Here is a 20,839-nt window from a genome sequence, read left to right as displayed (position 1 = left end):
GTTACTGCATTATTTTCTTGTCCTCTTCAAGCCCTGGTATTTGCACAGCTTTGCACCCTCTGGGTGTTGGCTCAGAGCGTTCCAGTAAGAGATTTTCCTGGCAGGGAATTGCATTTACCATCCCTCCTCCTGTCACACCCTGGTGCTTGCCAAGGGCTGGGTGAGGAGGCACCTGGAGATTCCCACTGTTTTCCTGTAGCCCAGGATGAAACATTGCAGGGCAGGTGACATGCAGGGAGGTGCTCAGGGGAATGTGGGAGCTGTCCTGTGGCTTTGGAGGTTAAATGAGGCTCTCTTAAATCTTCAGGGCAAAGACGATGTTTACGACCGGATGCTGCTGGACTATTTCTTCTCCTACCACCAGTTCATCCACCTCCTGTGTCGAGTTGCAATCAACTGTGAAAAGTTTACTGAAACTTTAGTTAAAATGAGTAAGTGTCAATTTGAAACAGACAAAAGTTGGGGTTTTTTTCTGTAATAGCTCTGAGTCCTTCTCTGCTAAATTTTATATTCAGAGTTTTTAAGAAAAAGCAGAGCTTGTGAAACTCGTTGTGTTTGGATGTTATTTTTATCCACAAAACTGTTAATGTGTTTATAAGAGGGTGCAGCCTTATGCACATGACTGAAATGTTTTGGACCTGTCCAGAAAAGAGCTGAGGGAACCACAGAGAATTCAGTCTTATTGTACATTTAGAGTTTAAGCTAGTACTCACTAAGGCTGTTTCTGGGTGGTTGGCAGTTTACATGGCTTTGGATCAGATTCTGAATCCTCAGCATCTCAGCAAGGGCAATTAATTGACAATATTTCAATTTTTGTATTCCCTCCATGGAACTCCAAGGGCGAGTACCTCAGTGTCACACAAATAATCTCATCCAAGGAGCAATGAGAGAATGTCTTTTTTTTCCCCCAAATCACCCGTCTGCTTGTTGTCAGTCACACTTTTCCAATGTATTTATTAAATGGACTATAAAAACCTCATGGACATTACAGCTTTCTGGTCATACAAAATGCTTGGAATGTGATTCTCTGTAAAATGACGGGGCACCTTGGCACTGTTTCACTGTGTGCCAGACACACAGATTGTCTCCCAAGAAGTTCTCCCACACTCACCTCTTCCCTCATGCCACTGCAGGTGTCCTGGTTGCTTATGAAGGTTTGCCACTTCACCTTGCGCTCTTCCCAAAACTCTGGACTGAGCTTTGCCAGACTCAGGTAAGAGTCAGAACCAACAGAATGGAAACACAGGAAAAAACACACTAAATATGGAACAAAGAACCCACAATGGTGGGTGGTGTTTAATAAAATACTCTGCCTGTGTTACTGCCATCTGAGGAGCTCTGCTAAATCAAATAAAAAATCTGCTAAATTCTGATTGCTCCCTGTATCCTGCAAAACAGCAGGATACACAGCAACTCCCCCCATTAACAGTGGTGGGTGTGCAGAAAGCACCTCATGCTGCCTCTGAAATTGCAGCTTTTTATGTAGCACAAACACTGGGATGGTGAAGGGAAAATGAGGTGTCAAGGTCTGGGTACGATTGCAGAGGGCCCTGTGGTTGGCTCACGGATCAGGAGGCTCTATCTCTTCCCACACACACTGGTGGGGATAAACTGGCCTTTCTGGGGAAGGAACTTCATCTCAGCAAAGTGGGAAATAAGAACTGTCAGTAATTGATTTGTACAATGTACTGGCATCTGAAAGACTGAGCTATTTCTCAGTGGGCCTGGCCTGCAGTTCTAGTGCTGACTCTGCCATCTGCTCTCTCCTTGCCAGTCTGCAATGTCCAAGAACTGTGTGAAGCTCCTCTGTGAAGATCCAGTTTTTGCAGAATATATCAAATGTATTCTGATGGATGAAAGGACCTTTCTTAACAACAACATCGTCTACGCCTTTCTGACCCATTTCCTTCTCAAGGTACGTGGTCTCTTAGCAATAATTATTACTCCAAGGCATGCAGGCACTGAGGCTGCTTCATTTTGGGATGCAGTTTTCACAGTTTCAATTTTTTGTGGCTTTAAAAAAAACTACTTTGTTTCCACAGGTGCAAGGGCAGGTATTTTCTGAAGCAAACTGTGCCAACCTAATCAACACTCTAATTACTAATCTAATAAATCAGTATCAAAGCCTAGAATCTGACTTCAGCAACCAGAGAGTTGAAATTTCCAAAGCAAGCTCTACATTAAACGGGGTGAGTCTTTTCTAACAAACACGAGGCAGCTCATTTCCTACAGGAACTCCTCAGTGCCCTGTGCCAGGTGTTAGGCACTCCCTGCCTCAGCTGGGCTCCTGGGGAGGACATGGGAAATTGGGAATATTAACCTGACTGTGGGGAGCAAAGTGCTAACAACTGCAGGAGCTTTAATGGTAGGAGTCCTGGGTTTTGTGTCTCAGCACAGCATCCCCACCCCCAAGACAGATCTGTGTCAAGGTCAGCAGATGGCGAGTGAGGAATTGCCGTGGTGTGAGTAGCTCTAGGATGGGATTTCTGGGCTGCTCAGAACATGAACAGCATCTCCTTATTGCACAGTCTCTGTGTGCAGGATTCATCAGACACCAGTTTGAAAGAAGCCTTAAGTTTGTTCCTCTGTTTCCAGGACCTCCGAGCGCTTGCCTTGCTGCTTTCGGTGCACGCTCCCAAACAGCTCAACTCAGCCCTGATTCCAACTTTACAAGAGCTTTTAAACAAATGTAGAGCTTGTCAACAACAGAAGAACTCATTACAAGAGCAAGAAGCCAAAGAAAGAAAAACTAAAGGTTTGGTGTCACTCTGATGAACCTTTTATCCAATTCATGCAATATGTTATTTTATCCCTGCAGGGTGGGCCTTGGCTCCAAATCCCAATAGTTCACAAAAACACCATTTTATTATGGAGCTAAAATTGGTGAATTGCACAAATTGTCCACAAGGAGATGAATGTTTATTGAAGTGCTGTGCTTAGGGTGGGAACGGGAGCAGTGCCCCTTCCCTGAGCACGTTCCCCTGTCCCCGCAGATGACGAAGGAGCCACTCCGGTGAAGAGGCGGCGGGTGAGCAGCGATGAGGAGCACACGGTGGATGTCAGCGATATCAAGGCCGAGCCCCGCGAGGCGCTGACCCCCACCAGCACCTCGGACAACGAGACCAGGGACTCCTCCATCATTGACCCGGGCACAGAGCAGGACCCGCCCTCCCCCGAGAACAGTTCTGTCAAGGAGTACAGGATGGAAGTGCCCTCTTCGTTTTCCGAAGACGTGATGCTGGCCGCGCGCGCGCCGCACGCGGAGGAGCAGCCAGGGAACGGGAAGTTCGAAGAATGCAAAGAGTTCAAAGACCTGCAGGTTTCCAAGGATTCCATGGGAGCCGAGGAGGACTTGGAGTTTCCTTCCACGTCGATTTCAGCGGTTTTATCCGACCTTGCAGACTTGCGGAGCTGCGATGGCCAAGCCTTACCATCCCAGGACCCCGAAACTAATTTATCAATCAGTTGTGGCCATTCCAGAGGACTTTTTAGTCACATGCAGCAGCATGACATTTTAGACATCCTGTGCAGGACCATTGAGTCTACGATTCACGTGGTCACACGGATATCCGCGAAAGGAAACCAAGCTGCTTCTTGACGTTAGATGGAGCATGTCTGCTTTTCGCTCTTTTTATTTTATTTTATTTTTAAATCCTTCTTCTCCCCCAAAAAATGCTGTTTGTATAAGTTTTGCTTATTTCTGTTTTGTGCTTCAGTTTGTCAAGTGCTCTCTGCTTGAATGGCAAGATAGATTTATATGCTTAATTCTTGGTCAGGCAGAACTCAAGATTTTTTTTTTTTTAATTTTATTTTGCATCTACCGTACACTTTCTTAAAGGGCAATCAGATAATGGCTATGTTTTATGTAATTAAGAGTTCACTGTAGTGGCTTTCATTTAATATGGCTGTCTAAGAGACAGGGCTTCCTGGCCCTGTATGATGTAATTTAAACTTATGGCATTTTTACTGTGTATAATATGGTGTCCTCTGTGCCAGTTTTGTACCTTATAATCGAGGCAGATTGCCTCAGATCGCTGTGGTTCTTATTATCAAAATTAAGTTTACTTGTATACTAAACAACCACAAGAAATTTGATTCTGTAAAGAATCCTCTTTAGCTGTGGCCTGGCAGTATATATATGGTGCTTTATTTAACAGAATACCTGTGGAGGAAATAAAGCACACTTGATGTAAAATTAATTGTTTTATTTTTATTGACATGATCAATTGCTATTCTGTGCACTTCATTAAACTGATTGTGATGACTTTTCATTTGTTTATAATATGTTGCTTCAGTCTTTGGATTTCTCAGCAAAGAACGTTGTAAGTGAAACAGCAGCAGAGAGAAATGATGGTCAGAGGCTCAGATTTGATGTAAATGTTGGTGCTCGTTTATGTGCATGAGTGCTCAGCCACACAGGGGAGAGGGACTGGTGCCTGGTGTTGGGACATGAAGTGCTGTCAAAAGCCAGTGGAACATGGCATCTCATTTCCCTTATTTGAACATCTCTTACATAATTTTTCTCCTGCACCATTTATAGACTTCCTTTCCTTTTCCCCTCTTCTCTGTCTGGCTGTGCTCCCTCACTTTTTGACAGCTTCTGCATCCCTGGAATGACTTTATCATCTCTCCCATTTTACCTCCCTCTGTTATTTCTGAGTAATAACAGTTTCCTGTGTGACCTTTTGGACTGTCGGTGCTACTAGTTTTAATATCTGATTAAACTCCATTTTCAGCTTCATTTTCCAGTTGCTCAGCTCATTTTTCTATTGTCTTCATTTACCTTGGTCGTTTATCTTCAAAATTCTTTCGTTCCATCTACCATTCACTGCAGTTTTGCATTACTTGCTTCTCCTTGAGTCTGTGATGCTCTTGCTCCCTTTGAATTTACTCTCATCGGTTTTAATTTTCTGTAATTAATTTGTCTTTAAAGTTTACAAATTTATAGTCCCATTTATTTAGCATTTTTATCCTGCATTTACAGAGACTGCTGACACTGGTAAGTGCTTACGTTGGTATCCTCATTATTCAGACATGAAATACAATTATGGTTTTGTTCTCTTTAGGAATAATTTTATTATTTTCTCTGATTAGCTTTCCCCAGACTGTAACTCCAGAGAAACCATCAACAGCTTCTAGTCAAAACTTCTACAATCAAAATGTCTCTCAAGGAAAACATTGGCCTGTGGATCAAAACCTGAGCTGCAGCAGCTTTTGTAACCCTTTGGGTGAGTAGTTCCCTTAATTAACCAACCTAATTAACACTGTGCAGCTGATTGTTGCTGCCTTTAGCAGGTCCTGCAGGACGGGATCACACCAGAGTTGTGGCATTCTGGCCTTTGGGGTGGTTTTTTAGCTCATTTTCAAGCCAACCAAACTATAAGCAGTATTTGATAATGATTTCAAAAGGGTACACAAATACTGCACCATTAGTCATGTCAGGATTACCAGAAACATGATTACTCTTATTGCTGTTCCCTTACCTCCTAGTTTCCCCCTTGAGTATTCCTGCAATTTTTACAAAGAATTTTTTGAACAGAAGTAAGGAATACCTGCATAAACATGTCTTGCTTTTCTAGAGCCTGTTTCCAGGTGTTTGTTCTGTCTCCCTCACTTTCCATGCTCTGTAAGTCATTACTTCTTCCATTCCATTCCCCTTCTCTCACTTTAAATCAGTTTTCTGGTTTGTATTTTTTCTGCCTTCAAAAATGTTCCCTTATCCCTGCCTTTGAAAACCCTTTAACCCTAAACCCTTTAATCTTCCACTGGCTTCCTCAGTCTCTTAAAGCTTTGATTTTCTTCCAGATTTTATCCCACTTCTCATTTATTACTACCTATTTCCTCCTGGAATTTCTACCTCCCATTTAACCCCTTCAAAATTAAGCTTTTAAGGACTCTCTCCATGCACAGCCAGCCTCTCCTCTGGCACTTGAAAGTGCTGAGATCTGTAAGGAATTTTGGCCATAAGCTTACAAATCATGCCTTTCCCATTGTATTATTTTTCTCTTTGCCTTTCTCAGCTAATTATCATTTTTTTACTTTTAATTGGGAAGTCTAGGAGAAATGTTAGCACCAGTTTCAGAGCTGCTCCTCCTCGTTTTCTGGGGGTTTTGGCAGCCCCACACCTGGAGCAGGGACTGCAATGTTGGAAGCACAAGTAAGTCCTGTCTTTTTTACCAGTGACTGGCAACTGCTCCATTCCAATGAGGGCAGGGAGACAGGAAAAACAGGGGATTTCAGTCATGAGGGGAAAATGGGTAAGGCACAATTCCCAGAGAGTACTGGGGATGCACTTTCAGTTTAAAGAAACTTGGAATTGCATAGAACCACCTACTCTCAAGGATTACATCATTGCAAAATCTCTTCAGCCATATACCCACAAACCTGCTGAAGCCTGAACTGTCTTAAACCTTCATTTCCCTCTGTCAAACACTACCCTGAAAAATTTTTGTATTTAAAACATCAGGCTTTTTCTTCCTTGAATATTTTGGGTGAAAAAAGGTAACTAAATTTTGAGCATTCAGAAGCAGATGCTAAAATACAACATTACTCAAGAGGTTGTTCCCCACCTAGCACATGGACACTTAAAACAGCAGCAGCAACACCCCGGAACTGCTCTGTGCCTGGCACTGTGGGGACTCTGTTCTTTTTACTACCACAGAGCTCACCTCAGTCCAGAGGGGTTGTTAGTAACTGATGGCAAACTTCAGGAGAACCTGGCCTGTGACAAGGAGCAGCACCTCTCTATCCTCGGGATGATGGAAGCCTTTTGGGTGGTAAGGTTGCCATGTGTTGGCATTCTTTAAAAATAAACTAGGACTTAACTTCTAAGAAACTTATTTAGTGTGGCAGTTATCAGTTTATGGAGAAAATCAGCTTGATGTAAAGTAACGTTTTTATTGAGCCAAGCATGTTTTCCAAAGGCAGCCTGCCCTATTGTGGTCAATTTGTTTCAGATTGCATACTTCATCTGTACACTTTATTTATAAAGCATTTAAGAACTAAGTTATCCTTGCTCACCTCAAGATGGTTTAATTAGGAATCACAATTTGTTCCTGCCAGAATTCTCTTAACAGTTGTTCTCTTTGAGGTACAACATTGCAGAGGGCTGTAAATCACTTCAGTGGAAGGTTTTACAGAACTGCAGAGAGAAAGCACTACATATTGTTTGTTTCTTCCTAAATAAATGTCACACTGAGGTCAAGTAAGGGAATACAGTGCATGCAGACCTAATAATTACATGACATTGTTAATTATCTTTCCTAAAACTGCAGCTGTAAACAGTCTGCACTTAAAAGCATCTAGCAAGTATTGCACGAGGCTTTAAATTATACCTCTCCATTTCTTGAAATGGATCAGCAGTTTTGTAATCCCTTTCAGCTCACCTCTGCTGGGAACTCTTTCTCACACAGGGACTTAATTTTGCCACTTGATACTCTGAATATTAAGGAACTGGAAATGCTTCCTGTTGTTTGGTGTAGCTCACCTACCTCTGAGGGCAGGACTCATTGCAGCTGAATCATTATCACTCTCTGAAGCTGGAAGCAAGCAGAACCAAGATCACTGTCCCCAAGTAAAGCTGTTTATATACAGTCTGACTTGCCTCTCATTCCCTAAAAACCCATAAATAGTGCTTAAACTATGTACAGTCTCATAGAAGTGGGTCTTTATTTTTCCCACAAATAAATTATTTTTTTTAAAAAAAAACAAATGTTAACAAAGTATAAAAAGTAATGCCCTAACAAAACTACAGTGCTGTTATCATTCCATGTTGTCTTTTGACTGCTGCAGTAAAATATGTATTTCTTCAAAATATTGCTTCTTCCAGCATTGTCTTGTACTCTCCTCATGGGCCACGGGAACCCCTTTGCATTCCAGCTCCAGTTCTGACTGAGCCGCCATGTCCTGGAAGGTCAAGGCCACTGTTGCATAATGTTCTGAGGGAGGAAAACAGGACCCTTCAGTTGAACTGCCTTTTAAAGAATGACATTTCTTGGTGCTGATTCCCTCTCTGCTATGCCTGTCTGAGCACAGCCCTTTTTCACTGTTCTCCCAAGGACATGGAACAAGGCAATGTCCAGCCAAGGCTGGTCCCTGCCAGCTTTGGTCCTTCTCCCTGCAAAGGAGCCCTCCAATACCAGAGATCCTTGGAAAACTCACCGTCAGGCCAGCTCCTACATCGCCACTTCAGGACAATTCTTTGGCTTGGCACCTGTGGAAGATAAGCAGGAGAGAAATCCCATTACAGTTCTCCCTGAAATACAGGGAAAGGAGCATTATCTTGTGGAATACTGGACACATGCATGTAAACATGAGCGAGACTAGGGTTTGGTTTTTGAAATAAACCGTTTTCATGGAGCTTTCAGCATGCTGCATTCCACTGTTCTGTTTTTGCTGTGGGAAGAGGCCAGGTCTCATTGGTTACTGCACATAAACACTGATTTTCTTGCAGACTTTGAAACAAGGACAAGCCCAGTTTTCCCCACTGAAATTTTCAAGTGTGACCGAGTGATTGTGTTACACAACCCAGCCTGGCCCAGTACACAAGTAAGGCACTCCTACAGATGAAAATGGTTTTTAGGACATTTCAAAAATGCAGCTGAGCTCTAATTATCAGGTTTTTCCCTTCTATTTGCACCAGCATTCAGCTGGGACAGGGTAGCACTTGCCCTGAATAGAAAAGAGATCATTTCCCCAATTAAAGAGGAATAGGGATTTGGGAGATAAACTCTAAACCTGCTTTCTCCCTTCTCTTAGTTACAAAGGGTTTTGCTGGGTTTTCTGCTCCCTGTGCAGGTCCTGTGTGGTCAACCTCTGCTCTTCTCATGGGACAGAAAAACCATGCAACAGAAAACCAACTGAAATAGGCACTAGAGAAGCTGAAATTCATGTTTTTTAGCTCAGGAAGGAGCCACCCTCCCCCATCCCTTTTAAAGCAGAGTAGGGGAGCTTTTTACCAGTTCTGTGTATTCGCCACTGACACAGCCCTCAAACATCTGAAGTTTGCCTCCTTTCTCTGCTTCAATCACAGCTGGGCACTTGGAGAACTTCTGTACCAACTAACAAAAAAAGAAAAACACAAAATGCACCATGCTGGGAGACAAGGGAGGGTTGCTGCAGGAATTAACTGAACTCTGACACACCTGGGAGTCTTTAAACACCCATCAGGCTTTTGATTTTATACAGCATTGCTGGGATGGTGGCAGGGACCAGTGAGATGCCAAAGTCAGAATATTAATGCACTGGTAACTACAGACTAGCACAGGCTCTGCCCCCAGCACATCCACAGCTGCAGACACAGTTCCCAGACTGGGAAATGGAGCAGCAGCTTTAGGAAGGTGCAGAAGAGCTACTAAGAACCGTTTCTGTTTCCCAGAGGTAGCCCTGGGATTATAATTTAAAGTTCTTCAATACCAGCCCAGACTCGTTTGAAGGACACAATCCCAAAATCAGTGATAGTGTGTTTCATACCGTATAAGCAACAGTATCATCACCTCCAGTAATTCATCTCATTAAGCTGTGGGTAACAGCAGTGCCATTAGTGAGCCCTTCAGGCTCCTCAGCAACACCTACATCAAAGAGCAAAGCTTCTGATGTAGCAGGACAGCACAAGGAAGCTGTACCCAAACCACGTAACAATGCAGCTTCACTTTGTAAAGGGAGTAACTGGCAAAAATGGTTCTAAGGCAGCCTAAATTCATCAAATGGAATTTGTACTTGACACTGTGACATGTTTATTGCTTACACAACTCTACAGCAGCATCAACATCCACAGTCAGTTAAAATGCCTCCTGAAGCCATCACTTACTTCCTTCTTTGTGAAGATGCTGTAAAGTTCATCAGCTGGAGAGTTGAAGACTTCCCTCATATGTATCCTCACTGTTGGAATTTTTACTCCAACCATATCCAGAGACTGTGGTGCAACAGAGTCCTGCAAAGCAAAAAAAAAAAATTCACAAGAATTAGTGTGAGATCTTGACCCTTAAAAAGTGCTGTCAGGGCAAGAGTGTTGTCACCTGCACATCTCAAACACAGTGCATGGCAGTTGTACACTGTATTTCTGTATTTACTCAGCAGTATTATTAACCAGGAGTCACTAAATTCAGTGGCAAAACTGAAGCCAATGTACCTGCATGGTGCTCCCACTTGGTTTTCGCTCCGTGGCCAGGTCCTGACCAACAGGAGCTTTTGTTGGCAGGATCATTCCCAAGGTGAACTCTGTAATGCAGAAAAGCACTTTTCAGTGTGAAACCGAGCTGTTCAACCCCCCTGACATTCAGATACTCAATGAAGATCACCAGAACCCTGGAGAATGAGTAAAACTCTGCAGGGACATAAAACCCAATCCAGTTTTCCCTTATGCTTTCTCCTTATGCTTCCATCAGGAACAGGCTTAACAGCAATTTCCCTTAAAAAGGCTTTTCCAAGTTACCTGACCCCTAATCAGTAACATCTGCACAGACTTTTCTGACAGCACAGCAGATGTTCAGATCAAAGAGAAATAATACCCAAAGAAATTCCTCTAAGTTTGGCAGAAGACTGGAGTGAAACTCAATCCAGAATGGGAGCCGTCCCTGTCAAAGGCTGCTGCCCTCTGAGTTTCAAGTGTTAATTAATCTCTGGATACCCTAAAAATCATACACAGTAATTTATCAAGCCAAAAATTGCTGCATCCAACTTGGGAAAATTACACAGCATTTGACAAAGAAAGGAGGTAATAATTTAACAGAGCAGTTCACAATCAAGAGATGCACCTGATAATTTGACTACAAGCTGTAAACACATCTATTTTTTTTTTTAGCATACTTCCCTGGTTCTTGGAAACAGCTGTAATTCACAAAAATACTAGAGTTCAAAAAATAGAAAGGAAAATTTATATTTGGTTGACTTTTGGTTTAAAAGAACAAGTGAAAATTTGTACATTTAGTAAGTTTAGGAAAATAAAACCTTAGAATCTTAAACGATTAATGGCAAGCTTAAAGATGTGCAAAGAATATAGATTAAAGAACAGAAATTAAGACAGCATTTCAGAAATTCTAGAAAATAACTAATTTAATTAATAACTAAAACAAAGGGATACAAAAATAAGGCAGGCAGCTTTTAAAATCAGGCAACAAAAAGAAATCCTAATATTGGCCAGTCCTAGTAGGGCCAAGCTGAGCCTGTGTGACCCAGCACAGCCTCAGTCACTGCAGAACCTTCTGGACACGGCCACTTTTGAGAGCAAAAAAGATCCTGAATGTCAGGACTAACTTAATTCATCTCAGCTGGTGACAATTCAAAATAAAACCAGCACAAACCCAGGGATTTGTCAATACCTGACCAAGCTGTTCAGGGAAGAAGCACCTGCACAGGAACACTCCCAACGTACTGATTAATTTACCTGTTTTAAGTGCTTTCAGGTAGTCCCTCAGGGCCTCTCTGAGTTTGGTGGTTCCTTCAGTTCTCATCAGGTCCTTCAGGACATCACCTTCCCCTTTCTTCTTGCTAACATTTATCTAGAAACAGGAAAATGACAGCAGCTAAGAGACCCCAGTCATGAGCCTTTTGGGTTCTGGCAACAAAGGAAAGCATTTGGGCTTTGTTTACTATGCTCAGAGGACAGCTGCTATTTCTAATTCATGATCCTGGGGTTGCCAACCTTTGCTAAGAATAAGTCCTCTTCAGACATAAATAAATGCAGTATCTCCACTCAGTCTAGTTCATCAAGAGCTGCTTCTCAGTGGAGGCTGAAGGGTCTGTGGCAGCCCAGTATCAACCACTGTCCAACCAACACAGAGATTCCTTAAGGTCTTAGGGCTGGGTGTAGTTTGCTGTGTTGGTTTGGGGTTTTTTTAAGACTAAAAGCAGAGTTCTTCTCAATTATGTAGTTAAAATAACATCACAAACAGTAATTATTAGCAAAGCAAACTGTACATTCCTCATTGATAAATCTGAGAACAGAATAAGGCATTATTCCAAGTATAATAAACAAAAGCATGAAATAAACTATCGACATGTAATTACCCCACTTAGTAACAGGATAAATCAAAATATGATGCCTAGATGTTGATTAACTTCATTTAAGAATTGTGGACCTGTACAGCCATACCAGTGTTGCACACCTACCTCTGTATCATCTACCTCATTTTCTTCTGACAGGTTAGGAATTTCAACAGATCCCTTATGTTTCTCACCAGACTCTTTCACTGTACCTGTATTAACATAACAAATTCTTAAATGCATCATTAAAAACTGTTTCCCCCACAGGAAGAGTTTTACACTTGGAACTCAGTTGTACAAAGGTGTTACCTGAAGGGAGTTGCCTCAAAGTTGATTTAAAGGAACTGAATAGCAATCTGAGCCTCTCCTGGGAGCTGTGTTCCCTCTCCAGGTGCACCAAGGGATGGACAGGGACCCACCTGCTCCCTGCACTGCTCTCCCCTGCAGTTGTCACCTCCTCTGACACCCTTTACAGCCTGTCCCCAACACTGAATGTGCATCTAAGGGTGGGTAGAGGAAAACCATCATCTCTCCTGAATGTGATGGCTCTGGATTCAGAAGCTCCCTGGAATGCCGACCATGCCCCTCTTTAACTGTGTGAAAACTCCCAACATGGGGGCATGTCACCAGGAAATAATACATGTGTATAATGGAGAGGTACACAACTCGCATTTCTTAAACAGGAAACTCACATGCACATGTAGAGCACTTGGTATTACCTTTAACCACTTTACAATCACTGCACACTGCAGAAACACTCAGCAAGGACAGGAATTATGTTCCACTTCAGATCCTCCGGGGCTGAAGCCCATCCCACTGAGCTGTCCCCGTGCTGCCCTGCCTCAGATCTACACGAAAAAGATTTCACTGAAGACTCTTCCCCTTTGCCTCGCAAAAGTGTTTTGTTATTTAAATTAACTCACTGATTAGATCAGATAAAAATCTCTTCAGAAAGCAACAACAGAAACAGGCAGGTCTGTCAGCTCAATGTCAGAACATTAAAAATCCAGCAAGGTGCTTCATCAGCAAAACTCAAATTCCAACAGCCCAGGGCTGAGCACGACTGCACCAGGGGAATTATCAGGAAGGCGGATGCAGAATTTCTGGGGATTCACAGGAGCCACCTGGATCCCACTGTTCCTGGCCATCACTCTCACCATTTTAATTACTTTCCCTGAGTCCCCATGTGACCGCGGGGCACCGACAGAACCCGACTTCTCGAGATCCCAGTGAGGGACTCCAACAAATGCCCAGGTGTTTCCTAGCAGGAATAGAGTGAAGGGCTGGTGGGAACACCAAGTGCCAAGATCCCTCCCCACTCGGGTCTGAGGCAATGAGGGATTGCATAACATGCAAAGGCTGTTAATCCACAACCACACATCCACATCCACACAGGAACAGCAGATCTCGACCCTGGAGTCTCCCAGGAGAACAAGCCACTCAGTGAAGCCATGGGAACTGGTTCATGCCATCCTTGAAAGACTCCTGGGCCCACAAAGCCAGCCCAGTGTGCTCTTCCCTGCTCCCTTCCAGCACCAGGATCAGTACAGGAAAATCACACAACATGGTCTTTGCAGACAATAAAATCCATCTTATTTTTGGCTGCTCTTCCCAGAAAGGAAGTGCAGGCATGCAGGAAGGAGTTTTGGGGAGCAAAACACAAACTTAACTTCATTCAGCTAATCCTATTAGGAATTTTCAGAACCCCAAAGTTTCACAGTGACAGCATCTGTGCCAGGCAGCAAAGTCCAGGCAGTGAACAAACAGAGCTGGTGGATCAACATGGCACAGGCACAATGTCACTGCAGCTCTCATTTTCACTGCCACTGTAATGTAAACGAAGCTTTACTACCTTTTATCAATCAATCAAATTATGTGTTGGAATTGCACTGCAATGCAATAACAGACTTGAGCATAAATTATTTTATGGTTTCCTGGTAGTCCAGTGTGAAGCCCACATCTCAGAAAGACCCAGCTACAACACGCTGTTGAAATACCTGCTTTAAAAGAACAAATGTGTTTTCAAAAGCTTCCACCACAATGTAGAATGATCCATTAAAATCCTCATTACACCCTCTAAAAATGATAGAACAGAACAGCCATTTTGCTCAATTTTAGTGCCATTAAGTACATTCAGTTCCTCACTTTCTCATTTCTCTCTTATCTAAATTGCTAAGCACAATGTTTTTCCTACACTGGCCTTTCCAAACCGGCTGCAAATTTCAGGATTTTTATCATTTGTCCTTACATACCCACATTTTAATCATAGCTTGAAGTCCTAGTTATCCTTGAAGACTTGTAGAATTAATTACAGGTTTTTAGTTCAATCTGAACTCTCACTTCTAATTTAGAGCTCTCAAAACACACAACATGATGGCTGTCACCAAAAAAATCATCAGCCTCTGGGTTTGTTTTTTTTTAGAATTTGCCGTGTAGTAGGAAATTTAAGACTCATTTAAAATTAAGCTCTCAAAGCCACGATTCTCTCAGCATAACAAAGCAGCCAGCACAAGTCAGAGCTGTCTCTAAACACTGACCAGCATAAACACCGTGTAGATAAACAGTTTAGAGAACTTCTGTAGAGATACACACAAAATGCTGTCTGCCTGCTTCTAACTTTATACTCTGAAATAAACCACACAAAGCCAAACTAAGCTCTGTTTGAAGTTTTAAGGTGATTTTAGCTGAACTTAAAGAAGTCAAAAAGCTGATTACAATTCTTTTATCTACACTGATTTAAACTGCACAAGAGTATAATATCTGCCTCTCTCTCTGCTAACATTTACACCACAACTCCAAGTATGGCCTTAGTTTGTAACACACTTGGAACGTATAAAACTCTCTAAATAAACAACAGTACTTGGTTTAAAGTCCCCTCTTATTGTGGGTACAGACTTCAATGCCAGATCTGTTCTGGTCTCAGCAATATTCCAGTCAAGCAAATCTCCCCACCCGAGGGCTGAGTATTTGGGGAAGCACAGCCTGTCACTTGGCACTGCAATATCCAGGGACAATTTCCTGTGCCTGCTCATTCCATCAGCTGCTCCCACTTCTTATTCCAGTGCAAGACACGGGCCACAATTTACTGTCAAGTTTTAGGCATACAATAAATGTAAAGAATTCCTCAGTATCGCCAAAAGCCAAACTGCAAACAAAGAACTTGTCATGGGACCAGCACAGCGGAGGGCAACTCCAACAGCTGGGATTACAAACGGAGATCGCAAAACAAAACAAATGCACGGGCACAGCCCCCACTATCCCAAAGAATCAAGAATTATTTCTGTTTCCCACTAAAAAGTTTTATCCCCACGTAATTCGTAATGCTCAATGTAAACTAGAGTTAGTTTTTGGGAACAGCTGTAATGTGACGTCTCCTAGGTTTTCCTGCTCTCCACGGACACGGAGCACACAGCTGTAATCCGGAGCTGTAATTTGGGAATAGTGGAAGTGAAGCAGCCTGGGCACTCTGCTGTCAATATCACCACAATGCAGGCATTCACTTGCTGCAAAGCACAGCGAATAACCCGGTACTGATACACCGGGAACGCAGCGCTAAGGAATATGTGGTGGGAAAAGCCTGGGTGAGGGGGAAAGAGCCAAGCTCGGGTTTCAAGGTTATTTAAGAACACGCATTTATCCAGCCCAGGCCCACGTGGCTCCTGCAATCTTCCCCACGGCTCTGAGTCACTGCAGTTCACCGAGACATTCCCGTTTTCCCAGCCCGGAGGGGCCAAGTTCCTCTGCAGAGGGATGGCAGCGGGGACCAGCACAGAGCCCACGGTGCCCGAGGCCACCTCCCCTGGCATCCCCTTTCCTCCCGTACCTTTCCAGCTCAGGCGCAGGTTCCACTCGTAGAAGAAGATGAGTTTCCCTTTGCGGCTGTTGCAGGACGCTTCACCCTCCACGTGTTTGAGGTCGCCGATCTCGCAGCGCCCGGCCTCGCCCTCCACCACCAGCCCCTCCAGCACCTCCTTCAGCTTCCTCTTGGACCAGCTGGTGGCGTCCCGCTCCGTCCTGCCCCGGGAGCGGCGGGGTCAGCGCCGGCCGCACATTCCCCCCCTGCCAACCCCGTCCCGCATCCCGCATCCCCGCCGCCTCCCGGCGCTCACCAGTGCCAGTTGTTCACGTTGGTGGCGTCCGCCCGCTCCTCCACGATCCAGCGCGGGTCCCCCTGGCCCCACTTGGCCATGGCGCTACCCCGGGCCCGGCGGAGGCGCCTCCCTCCCGCCCGCTTCCGCCGGCACCGCCAGAAGGTGCCAGAAACTTCCCCGCCCCGCCGGAGGAGGAGGAGGAGGAAGGCGAGGCCCAGCCCTTCCCTTCCCTTCCCTTCCCTTCCCTTCCCTTCCCTTCCCTTCCCTTCTCCTCCTCCCGGCGCGGAGGGCGGAGGGAGCGGCGGCGGCGCCCGGAGACTCCACAGCGCCCTGGGGCTCGGCGGCCGCTCCTGCGCTGCCTGTCCGGGAAAAGCCGCTCCTATGCTCGGGAAAAGCCGCTCCTGCTGCTCCCGGATCCGGGGGAAGGCACCGCCTAACTGGAAAAGAGGAGAGGAAAAAAAAAAAAAAAAAAAGAACAGGAAAATTAGAAAACAGACTCTCTGTTTTCAAACGCTGCGGCGGACGCTTGTGCGCGGAAGAACAGAAGAATTGATATATCCCAAAATTACTCCGTCTGAAGCAATGACAAGGCAACGCCTCTGGAATGGGGTTTATTGTCTTGCCCGTTTGACACGTGCCAAAAGAGATTAAATACACTGTGAGACAGCGCTGCTGCTGCTGCTGCTGCTGGGGGAGCAGCCCTGCAGTACAGCACTGCAGCCCTGCCCGCATAGTGCTGCTCCTCTTCCTTAGACATCCTTGCAACAGCAGCAGAATTATAATCTGGATAACATTCCCATATTCTTATTGCACATTTAATTCTCAGCTGTTCCAATGAGTCTTATTGTGGTTTTTCTAAAAATTTTCTTCATCGAGTGTTCTTATCAGAGGGATACATCATCAGCAGCAGACTCATTGCCTTCAGAGTCATCATCTCCAGGGTCATCATCTCCAGGCTCTGCGTCCAAAATCACTGCCACCTCTAAAAATTTAACTCCTTTCAGTTCTTTCTCCGGGGCAGGCAGTGTGGGATGAGGTGTTAAGGAAACAGCTGGCTCCTGGTTTGTGTCTGTCGGGAAGGAATCCTGCAAAAAAGCGTAAGGCAGGTGAGGCAGAAAGCTACAAATGGTTGGGTGTGGGGAAATTATAAACAGTAGAAACCATAAAGTTCTGAGCCCTTCACTGTTCACGTTCCATAAAGACAGAAGAGAGTCATCAGTTTGGGAGGAAAGTCCTGCTCCTTCTTCTCGGCAGGGACAAACACCCCCTCTAAGTTCTTTTTTTTAATAGAATTGTAGATTGGTTTGGGGTGGAAGGAACTGTAAGAGATTGTCCAGCCCCAACCTCCCCTGCTGTGGGTAGGGACACCTTGCACTAGGCCAGGTTGCTCCAAGCCTCATCCAGCCTGGCCTTGAACACTTCCAGGGATTATTCACAAGATTCAAGTTTGGGGTTTTTTTTTTGTTTGTTTGTTTGTTTTTTTTTTGTTTTGTTTTGGTTTGGTTTGGTTTGGTTTTTTTTGTGGTTTTTTGGTGGTTTGTTTGTTTGTTTTTAGTTCCATCAGTTTTGTTTTGTGATAGTTCCTTCATTTATCTGATGAATAACAATAAAATATCTTTCAGTCCATGCTGTGCAATCAAAAAGCTGGTTACCTGTTTTGTTGTGAATCCCACAATGGGCTGGACCTCCACGTTTCTACTTTCAGCAGCTTTTTCAGGTGTTCCATTTTGCTCACTTTCACCCTTGTAATCCAGCAGCACTGTCTCCAGGTAATTGTCTTTTTCAGGGGCCTGGATTTCATCTTTTTCAGCATCATCTCCAGTGCCTTCCAGGTTGTCAAATGACATCATCTCAGTTCTCCTAAGAGAGTTCAGAGAATTCATAGCACTTTGAGCAGAGACAAAAATCTCAGCCTCTCTACAGCCAAGAGCAGCATGTACCTGATCTCAAAATCAGTGGGATTTTACCCAGGGGAATTGAGTAGCTTCTTGTCTCCTGAAGGGTCTTTTCTGCATTAGGATTAACAATTTGCTAAAGAGTAAGTAGGAATTTGCCTTTGATACAAGATTAAAAGGTATTAACTCCTTCAAGTGTAGAGATTTTTAACTTACCATTTTAAAGGTCCTTAGAAATGGACTTACAGCCTTATAGTGGGAGATCCAAGGGAAATCCTATGGTACCAGAATAAACTAGAACCACAGTTTTTATATGCAATTTTTTGTAGATTTGTGATTGCAGCAGTCTACTTACCCATTATTCATGTGCTCTAGTGGCTCTAAGCTTTTCAGACTTCCATTTTTGTCAACTGCCCACGGGTTATCAATGCCCTCCATAATTTCAACTTTCTTAATCAAATGCTCTTTCCCATACTTTCTGAAAATAACACATTAAAAAAAATTCTTTTTGAAGATTGGCTTTACAGTTGTTTTAGAAACAGAAGATGAATTATTTGTGTAATAAGTTTAACACACAGCATTTATTTTCATTGTATTTCTGGAGATTAGTTTGGAGTATTTCCTATTTTTCCATAATGGTAGCAGTGTAAATGTTTGCTTCCCTTCTGGAAATTATTTCTTTTCCTTTGCCACGTGGCCCTTCTGCCACTGCAGTTAAGCAGCAAAACCTCCCTTGATATCATCACTTACGGGGTTGGAAGAGACTCATGTGCCACCCTTCCCAGTTAAAATTTCTGCTGCCCACATTTCTCTGTTTTAGAAGCATTCGTTTCTGCTTTTGCTGCGTGACAAACACAAGAAGAAACAACTCCCAGTTGCGTGTGGTGCACCCAACATAACAAATCTTGAGCAACGCTCCCCACAAATGGTAGCAATTTACCAGACAGACATTGTTCGAGTTGACCCTTCATTAAACCCATCAGTTGTAAATCTAAACCACATGGCCAAGGCCAGGTGCCTGTACCTTTTCCTTCTCAGATCCAGCAGAACATAGGCCAGGAAGGCGATGCAGGTGGCAGCCAGCAGCACCCCAAGTACAATGGTGGCCACGAGCTCCAGGGACAGCGGAGCGGCCGCAGCCTCGTCGACATCAGCACTGACGGATGCCGAGAACACCTTCTCCAGCTCCTGCTCTATGGCACCCCTCTGCTCACGCAGCTTTCTGGGGATAGAATGGGAAAACGTGCCTGATTTACCTTCACTTTGGCTGCAGGAATAGTGAAGAAAATACAGACTATTCCTCCCTGGTCTGCCAAGACTTCTTCTGAGGATTCAGACTTCTCGTGTCATTCATTCAGGAAAACTCTGTGTTCCAGCAACCAGCCCTGGTGCCCATGACCTAAAACTAAAATGCTGCAGAGCTTGGACAGTCCAACTAGATCCACATCACCGACAGGTTACCAAAGCAATGTAAAATACGCCTAAAGTGTGAGGTTTTAATCCACATTCTACCACTCTGAGATCAATATATTTTTTATTTTAAATATATTCTTTCTCCTTCAGCTTTTTTTTTTTCTTAAGCTGACTTTTAAATCTGTTTTGCACAATGAAACAGCCTTACTCATGTTTTTTGGCAAACTCTGAAAATTAGCTTTCAGTAAATAGTGAATCAGCTTTCTGAATTCTAAAAAAATCCTATCTGCATCAGCTCTAGCCCCCAGAAGTCAGGCTGTGCCATACAGACCTTTTTACATCTTCTGCAGGTACTTCCTGGTGGGCCTCATCAAAAGCAATGATCCATACTTTGGTTTCATCAGTGCTGCTCCTTGCTTTTCTTTCAAGCTCCTTGGAATAAATATTAACCAAGTATACATTCCATCCAAGTTTATCTTCCAGGACCCTGACATCATATGAAGAAAAACATTTTTAATTAACTGGGCAATGGTGGATTCTTTTATTCTGGAAATTAAATGAAGTAGTCTTTAATACAACACTTGGCAGATATTAATTGATACTGATAAAAATACCTTGGCAGGTATTTTAATCTAAGCATGTAAAAATGCAGGATTATCATCAGCAAAGAAATTAAGTTATTTGTCCAAAATTGCTTAGTGATCGAGTAGCAGAGGAAAAAATATTTGTAGATTACTATATACAGTAGAGGTGGAGAGGAAAGAAATTTAGTCTCATAATCCTCATTGTTTTTTCCTCTTTTTGCAGAGATTTTGTGCTGGATTGGACCAGTGGTCCAATTAATCCATCATTCTGTGAATTCACTCAAACTGTTCTGAGCTATGTCAAATTGACGGCCTGGCTTTTCCTGGGCACTGGCTGTATCAGCTCCCTGTAGGCTGTCAGACCCCTGTCCCAAAGGGACTTGGAATTTATCATTAGATATTATACCAGAATAAGCTTCACAGTTTCAAAAATACCTTTGTACTTCAGCACTGTTTCTTTCCACAACATTGATCTTCTGATTAAGCACCAGTGTCACAATGTTGCTACTGGAACTGGAATCAACAGTTACCTAATAAAGAATCACAGATAAGATTTTCTAAAGCATTTGTACCTCTCGTAGATTGATCAAAAAAACCCCTCAACCCACTAAACCCCTCTGATATAAAATCAAAGTCCTCCAAAAATCAGGTTTTGTGCCAACATATTTTTATATATCAATAAAAATGGCAACCTCTTAATTCTAGTATGTAAATATTCATGTATCTGACAGCCCTATTAACAGTGTATAATAACTTTTTGGTTTTGCCATTACCAAACTTTGCCCTTCTTGTTCACAATTTTGACATGGAAGTAAATCAGGATTTTACATAAAAATCTTCCTTACATTGAGTGTTGTCCGGGCTGTGAGTCTTC

At 43.5% G+C, this 20,839-nt stretch overlaps 3 protein-coding genes across 10 annotated transcripts in view; 1 reads left to right on the top strand and 2 right to left on the bottom strand.

Annotated features, from left to right (window-relative positions):
• USP34 (ubiquitin specific peptidase 34) overlaps nt 1–4,199 on the top strand; it is a 110,190-nt gene extending 105,991 nt beyond the window's left edge. For all 8 annotated transcript variants that reach the window (XM_083856329.1, XM_083856333.1, XM_083856330.1 and 5 more), the window contains 6 exons: nt 308–431; nt 1,134–1,213; nt 1,775–1,915; nt 2,043–2,189; nt 2,596–2,755; nt 2,994–4,199. In XM_083856329.1, coding sequence (XP_083712455.1) covers nt 308–431; nt 1,134–1,213; nt 1,775–1,915; nt 2,043–2,189; nt 2,596–2,755; nt 2,994–3,598 — 1,257 coding nt within the window. In that variant the 3' untranslated portion in view covers nt 3,599–4,199. The remainder of the gene's footprint in view (nt 1–307; nt 432–1,133; nt 1,214–1,774; nt 1,916–2,042; nt 2,190–2,595; nt 2,756–2,993) is intronic.
• Nucleotides 3,725–16,226, bottom strand: LOC310906810 (activator of 90 kDa heat shock protein ATPase homolog 2-like). The gene is made up of 9 exons (XM_083856339.1): nt 16,092–16,226; nt 15,806–15,996; nt 12,109–12,194; nt 11,384–11,498; nt 10,130–10,218; nt 9,809–9,931; nt 8,958–9,059; nt 8,161–8,212; nt 3,725–7,937 (listed from the first exon to the last, which is right to left on the bottom strand). Exons 1-9 carry the CDS (start codon nt 16,169–16,171, stop codon nt 7,762–7,764), a joined length of 1,014 nt encoding a protein of 337 aa, XP_083712465.1. The 5' UTR covers nt 16,172–16,226; the 3' UTR covers nt 3,725–7,761.
• A 702-nt stretch (nt 16,227–16,928) lies between these two features.
• On the bottom strand, nt 16,929–18,391 carry LOC310907981 (uncharacterized protein). Its single transcript, XM_083858565.1, has 3 exons — nt 18,324–18,391; nt 17,726–17,933; nt 16,929–17,158 (listed from the first exon to the last, which is right to left on the bottom strand). The coding sequence occupies exons 1-3, from the start codon at nt 18,332–18,334 to the stop codon at nt 16,958–16,960; spliced, it is 420 nt and encodes a 139-aa protein (XP_083714691.1). The 5' UTR covers nt 18,335–18,391; the 3' UTR covers nt 16,929–16,957.
• Nucleotides 18,392–20,839: the final 2,448 nt, after the last annotated feature.

This window comes from Zosterops lateralis (genome assembly GCF_965231275.1).
Source record: "Zosterops lateralis genome assembly, chromosome: 3".
Taxonomy (NCBI): domain Eukaryota; kingdom Metazoa; phylum Chordata; class Aves; order Passeriformes; family Zosteropidae; genus Zosterops; species Zosterops lateralis.
The sequence above is the reverse complement of the archived record's forward strand: the minus strand, read 5'-3'. Positions and strand labels throughout refer to the sequence as shown.